This window comes from Palaemon carinicauda, chromosome 18, assembly GCF_036898095.1.
Source record: "Palaemon carinicauda isolate YSFRI2023 chromosome 18, ASM3689809v2, whole genome shotgun sequence".
Lineage (NCBI taxonomy): Eukaryota > Metazoa > Arthropoda > Malacostraca > Decapoda > Palaemonidae > Palaemon > Palaemon carinicauda.
In genome coordinates this window covers 11,513,019-11,524,988 of record NC_090742.1, presented here as the reverse complement: position 1 = coordinate 11,524,988, position 11,970 = coordinate 11,513,019, and the positions used below count along the sequence as shown (strand labels likewise).

The window sequence follows — 11,970 nt, the reverse complement described above, 5'->3', positions numbered from 1 at the left end:
CATTCATGAGCGGCCTTAAACATTTAGATGTCCTTATTCATTCCTGGGGTGTGGCCAGTTTTCATCAGCACTCTGGCCAGTGCAGATTGGTGATGGTGGGAGACTTTCGTCTGATCACTCATATCAAACCAACCTAGTATGAGTGGCCATGACTAATACAGCTTTGGTGATCATGGCGATACACCAACCATTTCACCACATAAAGATATCCCCACTCATTTGCTTAAATTAATCTACATCGCTAATATGAGCAGTGTTTTAAAGGTTTAAAGGTAGCTCATAAATGGTAGAGGCAAGGAGCAGTGATATAGCCCTATCAAGCAGTACAATGCCCTAGAGACTGACCATATTACATATGATCAGCGCTCAGGCCCCCTCTCCATCCAAGCTAGGACCAAGGAGCGCCAGGCAATGGCTGCTCAGCAGATAGACGTATAGGCTCCCACAAACCTCCCTAAATGTATACAGTATGTAAGACATGAAAGTGTAAATGTTTCCTTTTAACTCTGCGGAGCCAGAATTGTTTCTTTTTATAAATATTCATTGGTAGAATAGTAGATGGTACACTAGGCACGCTATTCTATCCGTTTCCTTATTTTCATTCCTCACTGGGCTATTTTTCCTTTTGGAGGCCTTGTGCTTAAAGCATCCTGCTTTTCCGACTAGGGATGTATCTTACCTACTACTACTACTACTACTACTATTATTATACTTCATGGCTGTTTTCCCCTGCTGTTCCCCTTCTAGAATTATGCTTTTACGACTAGAGTTGTAGCTTGGCTTGCAGTAATAATAATAATAATAATAATAATAATAATAATAATAATAATAATAATAATAATAATACGGAAGATGAACAATATTTTCGTTTGATTACCTCTCGTTCCAATAGGTAAAATAGTGTTCTCTTGCTTGAGGGTACACTTAGACACATTATTCTATATTATTTCTCTACCTCTTGGTAATTTGATGTTTTTATGGGTTATATGTGAAAGATTTATTTTGATTTCGTTATTCTTAAACTTCTCTTGTAGTTTATTTCCTTATTTCTTTTCCTCACTGAGCTATTATCTCTGTTGGGGCCCTTGGGCTTATAGCATCCTGCTTTTCCAACTAGCGTTGTAGCTTACCAAGTAATGATAATAATACGGAAATTCTCGCGCATGGGATCGATTCCGGCCAAGGAAGGTAATCAATATTTTCGCTTGCTTATCGTTCGCTTAGATTGGTAGTGTCCAGTGAATCGAAAAGAATATGAGAACGTAAAGAAATGGGAGAGGCCAATGTGGCCATTGCAATACATATATATTTGGCAAGAAATATTAGAATAGATTTCATTCCTCATGACATTTTAGTAAATGTTTTTATTTGAAAGAACTGAGGTATATCAATCTTAAGAAAAAAATAACTGGGAATTATTAAAGGTGTTTTAGATATTGCCCTTATCCATAACAATTTAGATATATTGAATGAAAAATAAACGAATTTGGAAATCTTAATTAAAAGTAATTGAAAATATTGAACCACATTCCTCGGTTTAAATTCTATCTCAATTACAATTTAGATATATCGAGTAAAAAATAAATTAAATTGTAAATCTTAATTAAAAGAAATAAAAAAAATATATGAAGCCACTCTTAATTTTAACTTTTGTAATAAAATTTAGCAACCAAATTTTAAACACTTAAAAATAAGAACTATACCATTCAATTTTTCTTTTGTAATAAAATTGAGCAACAAAATTTTAAACATTTAACAGCTCAAACTATACCATTCAGTTTTATTCTTATATTCTTTCGCTGTGTGTCCCTTCGTGTTGATATTGACTGTGAAATCTTGTTAAACAAATTTCCCATGTTTTACGAATTTTCATAACATGGAGGCGAGCTCCATACGGTGGCTATTTCATATTCATGTTGGGTCCAGAACCCGCTGCCCTCCATGCCAATCTGTGTGGGGATCCAGGTTTATGGAAATTGCATGACCAGCATATATATCTTCCCTATATAATAAAGAGCAAGTGCCTGACTCTATATATACATACATACATATATATATATATATATATATATATATATATATATATATATATATATATATATATATATATATATATATATATTTATATATATGTTTAATTATCTAATCTATCTATCTATCTATAGATATGCATATATATATATATATATATATATATATATATATATATATATATATATATATATATATGATATATATGTATATATATATATATATATGATATATATGTATATATACATATATATATATATATATATATATATATATATATATATTAATATTTCAGAAACTGTCTTTTTAGAAACCAGTAGACAATTGATAACGCCTCTACCAGGGAATTGGCGGACTAGGGTTCGAATCCCTCTCAATCTCGATAGTTCCTTTAGTGTCTGTAACCATTCCATGCTTATGAGCTAAGAAATGGTGTATTTGGGGGGAGATCATAGCTCTACCTGCTGAGTCATCAGCATCCATTTCTTGACCCTCCCTGGTCCCAGCTTGGGTGGAGACAGGCATTGGGCGCTGACCATATGTATATATGGTCAGTCTATAGGGCACTGTCCTGCTTGCTAGGCCAAGGTCACTGTCCCTTGCCTCTGTCATTCATGAGCGGCCTTTAAACCTTTAAAGACGTTTATTGAAACTTATGGATATTGTCTATCATAACAGTTCCTTTTAAAACACGAAAAAGTTATACATTTGAAGAATTATCACGAAGCAAATTACACGAGAAGGACATTACACAATAAATACTCTTTCAGAATAGGACGTTACACAATAAATATTTTCTCCTGAGATATATTTATTGCCTCTCCTCGCTCTATTGCTGGTTACGTTTTGTTTACTCAACTTGTTATTTTCTAAATGAGAATACGAAAAATTAATAAACAAGGTTTATGTATTGTCTATCCGGGTCACTAATCGGGTATTACTAAATTTGAATGGGTGCGATTATAACCAGCTCTCTGCCGCGATACACGTAATCCTAGAATCATTAAAATGAGCCCCAGAGCATTGCACGTATGCATACAAAGAATGGTTTTACATATCATGTTATGCATTCTCCGTCTTATTGCCTCCACGAATGAAGTTGGGAGGAGGTTATGTTTTCGCCGTTTGTCTGTTTGTGTGTGAACAGCTTCCTGGCCACATTTTAATCGTAGAGTAGTGAAATTTTCAAGGATTAATTTGTATGTTTAGACGAGGAAGGGATTCAATTTTGAAAAGTCCTATGTCAGAGGTCAAGGTGAAGCAAAACGTTGACTGAAATAAGCTGACATGGTGGAGGTCAGAATTTTACTCATAGAGTAGTGAAACTTTCAGGGATTAATTGGTATGTTAAGAGGTGGAAGTTATTCAATTTTGAAAAGTCCTTAGTCAAAGGTCAAGGTCAATGTCAAGCATAAGGTCGACCGAAATTAACTGCCATGGCAGAGGTCACAATTTTGCTTATATAATAATAACACTTTCAAAGATTGTTTGGTATATTGACACGTGAAAGTGATTCAATTTTGAAAAGTCCCAAGTCAAAGGTTAAAGTCAAGGTCAAGCATAAGGTCGACCGAAATAAGCTGTCATGGCAGTGGTCACAATTTTACTCATAGGGTGGTGAAATTTTCATGGATTAATTGTTATATTGAGACGTGGAAGTGATTTAATTATGAAAAGTCCTAGGCCACAGGTTAAAGTCAAGGTCAAGCAAAGGGTCGACCGAATTACCCGTAACCTCGAGAAATAAGCTGCCGTGGTAGAAGTCTGAAACTCTCACAATGATTTCTAATTAGTGTCTGGGATGGAAGCAAATAAGACAAAAATATATAAAGTTGAAATGACCTGTGCTTTAAGAAATAGCAGCAATTTACAGCTTGTTAACATTCTAACGCCTTTGCAACAATTAGTGAAGGTGTTGCCCTTTGCTCTTGAAAAATCTAAGCCATGAACAGAATAACTGCTTACGACTCTAATTACATCGTGTATTCCATTTGGTTTAAATAGTACAGGGAGATTGCAAGAAATTAAAGCAGCTCTTTCCTCGTTGTTTGTATTGCAATGATTATTTTTGTAACAGTGATTTACTCAGGAATAAGGTAAAATATAAGTTATTTTTTACAATGATTATCCAATAAAGACTTAGACAGAGGTATATAGTAATTACATAAAATATGACCATCTTCTGTTACATAGTTACAAACAAAATTAAATGTTTTGATATTTTCTTTTTCGCTGTGATCTCCAAAGTCAGTATTATGTAAAAGGAGTAGGTCTATGTTTTTTCTAATCTTTAGTTAATTTATTTATATTTCCGATATAATAAAGAGCAAGTGTTTGGCTCTATAGTATATATAAATACAGTAGGAATGATATGCATGTATATATATATATATATATATATATATATATATATATATATATATATATATATATATATATAATGTATGTATGTATATATATATATATATATATATATATATATGTATATATATATATATATATATATATATATATATATATATACATACATATATATATATATATATATATATATATATATATATATATATATATATATATATATATATATATATATATTCCAGTCGCGATCAGCAGCATTGTCAGACATATAAATATTCCCTTCCCCGTCCCCCTGGTCCGGGGAAGGGAACAGACATACGCTGGGGAGAGGGTATAGTCATATCCTGGTGAAAGAGATTGTACTTATGAAAGAGGGAGGGGGTAGGAAGGATTGAATCTGTGTGCGTGTACGTATGTGCGTGCATATCACAAAAATATCCATCCGTAATTTTTGACGGGTCACATACACTAGTATTACCATAGTATACATTCAGTAAGTCCTTTTTTACCATATCGTTCCCCTAATTAACCCGTCGAACCATATACAATAGTATTCTCATTCAGCTCACAAATGAGATTCCATCTCATTTATTCAGGCCAATGAAAGGTTTTCTGTTGTACAGAAGAAAGAGAACTTTCATTAAAGCCAATCCCTGGGGGGCAATTAGTGTAACAGCTCACGCCGCCAGAGAAGAAAAGAATACTGGCTTGAGGCTTGTTAAAAGAAAAAAAAAAAAAAAAAAAAAAAACTTAGTTTCTTATACTTAATAAGATAAAAATGTTGCATGGTTGGGAGACTCTTTACATTAACGATATATATATATATATATATATATATATATATATATATATATATATATATATATATATATATATATATATATATATATATATATATATATATTATTGGAGGATTAATTCTGTCTGATTTCTCTTTCTCGTGTTTAGTTGGAGATTTTATAGTTTATATAGGAAATATTTATTCTAGTGTTATTGCTGTTCTTAGAATATTTTATTTTTCCTTGTTTCCTTTCCTTACTGGGATATTTTCCCTGTTGGAGCCCCTGGGCTTTTAGCATCCTGCTCTTCCAACTAGGGTTGTAGCTTATCAAGTAATAATAATAATAAGAATAAAAGGGGTGCATTTTTCTTTTTTTTCTTTTATATTCTGAGTAGTATACCTGAAGTGTAAATATCCTGAAAATCAGTTAGAGTAGAGTGAAATTCATTACCTTAAAATGATTCACACATTCATTAAAATTTTTTTTTTGATATTTTAAGTCTTTATTGAAATTATGTACACGTCCATTAAAACACTGAAAAAAAAATTTCTTATTTTATTAGTAATATATTTGAAAAGTATAAATATCCTGGAAATCAGTTGAAGTGAATTAAAATTAATTTCCTTAAAATGACTCAAACGTCCATTGAAAATAATGTATTTTTTTATATTTCAAGTATTAATTTAAATGATAAACACGTCCATTAAAACACTGGAAATTTTTTTTTTTTCATGTGCTAATTAGAATATTTGAAAAGCGTAAATATCCTGGAAATCAGTTAGAGCAGATTGAAATTAATTACCTTAAAATGATGCACACGTTCATTAAAAAATGAAAAGTCTTGGATGTTATCGTAACACCTGTATAAATGAGGAAGCTTGTTACAGGAAGAACTCATTATAGAAGTTAGTTTGCTTATCATTAAAGTTAGGGTGAAAAAGTAACTCGTTATAGTAAGACCATATACACATTCTTTCAAATGGGACTCATTACACAAATTTCCTTTCGATGAGAGGGGAAAGATGGAGCCTGTGTAAAGAACATTGCTCTATAGGGATTTTTTTTTAATGATTTATTTGGAATTCTCTCAGAGATAAGAGTTGAATAAGTACGTTTTAACATTACTTCTCAATAAATGGCAAAAGAAATTCCAATCTAACATGTAAGAATTGATAGATCAATATTAATTTGATAGTTAAATACAACAATAACAACATCAACAAAAAATGCAGCATTTTCTAGTCCAATGCAGGACAAAGGCCTCAGACTTGTCAATTCACTTCTGGGGTTTAGCAAGTTTTCATCGCCATTTTAGCCTGTGTGGATTGGTGATGGTAGAAGATTTTCGTTTGGTCGCCCCATAGCAAACCAACTTAGTATGCGTGGCCCTTACTATTACAGCCTTGCTGATCGTGGCGATACGCAAACCCTTTCACCACGTTAAGGTATCCCACTCAGAAAGGAGATTGTAAAATACGTCTTTCATTAATATATATATATATATATATATATATATATATATATATATATATATATATATATATATATATATATATATATATATATATATATATTTTGCAGCAAAAGGCAGTGAAAGCGATATGAATTTAAGATAGAAATAACAAAATGCGTATGTTCACTTGTCTTTAGTATAAAAACTACTACAACAACAACAACAACAACAACAAATGCAGCATTTTCTATTTTACTGCAGGACAAAGGCCTCAGACATGTCAATTCATGTCTGAGATTTGGCCATTTTTCATCACCACGCTGGCCAATGCGGATTGGTGATGGAGGAAAATTTTCGCCTGATTGCTTGTAGCAAACCAACCTAGTACGGGTGGCCCTTACTGGTACAGCTTCGCTGATCATAGCAAAGGTATCTCCACACAGGAAGGGAATAGTAAAATAAGTTTTTCTCATTAATATAGACATGATTTTGCAGAAAAATGTAATGAGAGCGATATGAACTTGAAATAAGAATAACAAAATGCGTATGTTCAGCTGTCTTTAATTTAAAATAAAAGTTAAATTAAATCAAATTCTGCAAAAAAAAGAAAAAAAATCTAATTCCATTTCATTCTCCAACCCAGACGCTTATTTGGGCTCTTGCCTTGATTAGCCGTTGGAGAATTGCACCTGTAATAGCCTCGTCTATTGACAGCAATGATTGTGGTTCGTTCATTAGGTTTAATATCACATCTGGCAAGAAATGAAGACATTTCTATGCAAAACATTATTTGCAAAAACTACTTCTCTTACTAAGTAGAAGACTTAAGATATGGAGATGTTTCTTTGTAGAAGATTATTTGCTAAAATTACTTCTCTTACTAACTGGATGACTCAAGAAATTAAGAAATTTCTGTGCAAAAAATTATCTGCAAATATTACTTCTCTTACTAACTGGCCGACACAAGATATGAAGAAATTTCTGTACAAAACATTATTTGCAAAAACTAATTTTCCTACTAACTGGCAGACACAAGAAATGAAACTATTTCTGTGCAAAATATCATATGCAAAAATTACTGATCTTACTAAGTGGCAGACTCAATATATGGAGATATTTCTTTGTAAATTATCATTTGCAAAAATTTCTTGTCTTACCAAGTAGAAGACACAAGAAATGAAGATATTTTTATGCAAAATCAATTGCAAAAATTACTTCGCTTACTAACTGGCAGACACAAGATATGAAGAAATTTCTGTGCAAAATATTCTATGTAAAAATTACTTATCTTTTTAACTGGCAGACACAAGAAACTAAGAAATTTCTGTGCAAAATATTATCTGCAAAAATTACTTCTCTTACTAAAAATTTATCTTAATGGCAACCTTCTGTTATTATAATCATAAGCTGATACTCTCTTATACATACACTAACCAACAAGCTCTCTCTCTCTCTCTCTCTCTCTCTCTCTCTCTCTCTCTCTCTCTCTCTCTCTCTCTCTCTCTCTCTCTCTCTCTCTCTCTCTCCTTAATTGGTAATTATATTGTATATTCAATCTTGTGGAAAGGCCTTCGGGAGTGGTTGAAGCAGTAAAACAACAATATCAATGGTTTTACATCTTTGTTCATATCTCAGTAGGATTTGCATAAAAATGAAAATGAATGAAATTTGCTGTTCGATGATATATTGAATTACCATTATCTTCTGTTTTGCATTACTCTCACGCAAAAAGTTATTCGTTAACAAGAATATTTCAGTACCTACATAGTTCTTCCCAGTAACAAAAATAACTTGAGGGGCACTCAGTAGAGGGCAGATCTCCGCCGCGGCAGCTTATTTCTCGACCTCTTGCTCGGCCTTGACCTTTGACTACCCATTTTGTACTAGCGTGACATATATGTTACGTAGAACATATGTTCAGTTAACTTACACCACACGTTTATATGTTGAAACTTGTTTCATAATAGGTCCTGTGTGTGAGAGCTAATACATGTATCTACTTGCATACAAGTTTTTACAGGAATAGAAGTTCATTCAAGGGAGTGACACCGTTCTGTGCAGAAGTGCTGTTTTTGCTCCGGTGTGAAAATGAGTTCAGGCAAAAAGTGAGTATTATTTTGCCATTTTCATTAGATATATTGTATTGTTTTTGGATAAAATACTTGAAATATGGCTATAGAGAAATGTCTGTGCTAATAATGAATATCTAAGATTTATAATATTGGCAGCAGTGCATTTTATATTTTCTGTGACATATATGTTACGCTAGGATGATACAGGGACATTTATGCCTTTTTCTATTTTACTGTATGTAAACTGATAGTAATATCTTTCTAGTGATATAAAACATTCTATGGCTTCATTTTCTTTCTTTTACTTTACTTTACTACACTTTTAGTTATTTTAACTCATTAATAAGTTACTTTGTTAAATTTAATCCAGAGATAACACGTTTTTATTTTTTTTTTCAGGTCTCTGACTGTCAATGAAATACTAGCAGAGTTAGAGAAAGAAGATATTGCTGCAGATTTTTTTATTGAGCCTGCTGATGATGGTCTGACTGACGAAGATTCTGCTGATGAAGATCAAGGTGGTGTAATTGATAATCTCTCTGGTAAACAATTAGATGCTGCAGGTGAAGCAGCTCTTCCAAATGGAGTTCGGCTTGGAAATTTAGGAGAGGACTTGGAGAACTATGATGACTCTAGTTATTGCTTCAAAACTCCAAAGTGGACTAGAAAGGCAACATTTTCTTCACCAAAACCAATTTTTCCTGAGGCGAATTACAGTCAATACCGGAACTTATCACCATGTGAATTATTCGAATTGTTTTTTGATGAGGAAGTTTTCAGATTGATAATAGAACAGTCAGCTCTTTATGCTCGTTACAAGGGAGAAATTTCCTTCTCAACAAATGAAAAAGAACTAAAGGTTTTCCTTGGCATATTACTTTTATCTGGCATTGTTCCAGTTCCATCACGGAGACTTTACTGGAAGAATTCTCCAGTGACTAGAAATGAGGCAGTGTATTCTGCAATGAGAAGGAACAGATTTGATAAAATAATGCAGTTCATACATTTAGTAGATAATACTAATATTGATGATTCAGATAAATATGCTAAACTCCGTCCCCTGATAAGGCTACTTTCCACTCGATTTTTGTCTCATTTTCAACCAGAGCAGCATCTATCTCATGACGAGGCAATGGTTGAATATTTTGGCCGCCATGGATGCAAGCAGTGTATTCGAAACAAACCAATACGCTTTGGTTATAAATTTTGGTGCCTGAATACTGATGCAGGCTATTTAGTAAGCTTTGACTTATACCAAGGTAAAACATATGAAGGTAATTCATATGAGGAGAAAGCATTTGGCAAATGTGGAGCCACTGTTCTGAAAAATATAAAGTCATTGCCAGATGATAAAATACAACTCCCATACAGCTATTACTTTGATAACCTTTTTACCTCTTTTCCTCTTCTCCAACACCTGAGTGAGCAAAACTATACTGCTACGGGAACAATAAGAGACAATAGGCTGAAAAAATGCCCTTTGAAAGCAGTTTCTGAGATGAAAAAAGAAAAAAGGGGAATATCAGACTTCATCATAGATAAGGCAAATAACATTTCATTATGCAGATGGATGGATAATTCGGTTGTCACCATTGCATCAACTGCTCATGGAAGGGAACCCCTTAGTAAGGTGAAAAGATACTCTCAAAAAGAGAAAAAAAATATTGAAGTTGACTGCCCATTAGTTATTCGAGAATACAATAACAACATGGGTGGAACTGACCATCAAGACCAGAATGTGAATAATTATAGAGTATCTATTAGGGGTAAGAAGTGGTGTATTTTTACCTGGTTATTAGATGTATCAGTGCAAAATGCTTGGATTCTTCATAAAAAGTCAGGTGGATGTTTACCTCAGCTAGATTTCAAAGAACAGATTGCTGAAAGCTATCTGAAGAGATATGGGATCCCTCCTAAAGGGCCTGGGAGACCTTCCCAGGGGGAAACAGGTTGTAAGAGAGTTCTTGATGACATTCGTTTTGATGGAATAGAACACTACCTGATAGAGACCCCAAACAAGAAAAGACGTAGATGTGCTGGAAATCTGTGTAGCAAATCTCCTTCCAGTCAGTGTAATAAGTGTGATGTAGGTCTGTGTTTGTCTTGCAATTTAGCATTTCACACAAAATAGACTTCAATGATGTGCCACATGATGTATCAGTTGCAATGAAAAGTTGATTATTTTATGTTAGCATTTTGAACTGGCAATTTAATCTTTGTTTTGATTCTAAGTGCAAGATTTAATACAATGACTATTTCTTTTGGCTTGTTTTTTTATTGTAATTTTCAAATTCCATTCATTTGGTGGTTGTGACTACGGTAGTTCATGTATGAAAACAGTAGACTTCTTTTGTATTTAGTTATGTCACTTATATAACAGCAAACAATAAACCTTTCAAAATAGAACAGAATTTTTCATATTTCCCCCATATGTACTCGTTACTGCCTAGCGTGACATATATGTCACACTCCATTATTCATTGTACAATGAATGCAGCTGAAAAAAATTATGTATTCTACTGATTTTGGATCCTTATGAACTAGATTTAGTGTAAAAATTTGAAATCCAAAGAAAAAAAAAATTTGGGAAGAAAAGGGTTAACATGTATTAGGCTAATTGGGGTGGATTTTCATACACTCAAATATGATCCAAGTCTGAAGTCTCTGTGACAACGATGTTCTAAATTATGGCTGATTACATGAATTGGACATTTTACTTGACCGTGACCTTGACCTTTGACCTTGATCTTCCAAAATGTAATAATCTCCATCTTTTTACATAAAATTTAATCCTTGCAAGTTTCATTACTTTACATTTAAAATGTTGGCCAGGAAGATGCTCACAAACAAATACACACACAACCACACAAACATGGGCGAAAACATAATCTCCTTCCAACTTCGTTGGCGAAGGTAATAACTTTTTTCACACATAATTCTCCATATATGCTTTAATGTTGTTGCTACTCTTAAAATATTTTATTTTTCCTTTTTTCCTTTCCTCGCTGGCCTGTTTTTCCTGCAGGAGCCACTGGGCTTATAGCATCCTGCTTATCCAACTAGTATTGTAGTTTAGCAATTGGTGATAATTAATAATAACACATTTTTTTTCCCTGACACGAAAGTGTTCCGAAATGGGTGTTACGTTACTAAGAGATTTTCATTAACGAGTGTTATGTCACCATCGCCTAATATTTTCCATTAACGCTACTATCGCAGAATATATTTTCCAGCTTGGAAAGTCTTAAATTACCGTCCTACAACCTCTATT

General features: G+C 33.0%; 1 protein-coding gene across 1 annotated transcript; it reads left to right on the top strand.

Annotated features, from left to right (window-relative positions):
- The first annotated feature begins 8,612 nt into the window (after positions 1-8,612).
- LOC137656968 (piggyBac transposable element-derived protein 3-like) lies at positions 8,613-11,119 on the top strand. The gene is made up of 2 exons (XM_068391320.1): positions 8,613-8,732; positions 9,099-11,119. Exons 1-2 carry the CDS (start codon positions 8,716-8,718, stop codon positions 10,828-10,830), a joined length of 1,749 nt encoding a protein of 582 aa, XP_068247421.1. The 5' UTR covers positions 8,613-8,715; the 3' UTR covers positions 10,831-11,119.
- The last annotated feature ends 851 nt before the right edge of the window (positions 11,120-11,970 follow it).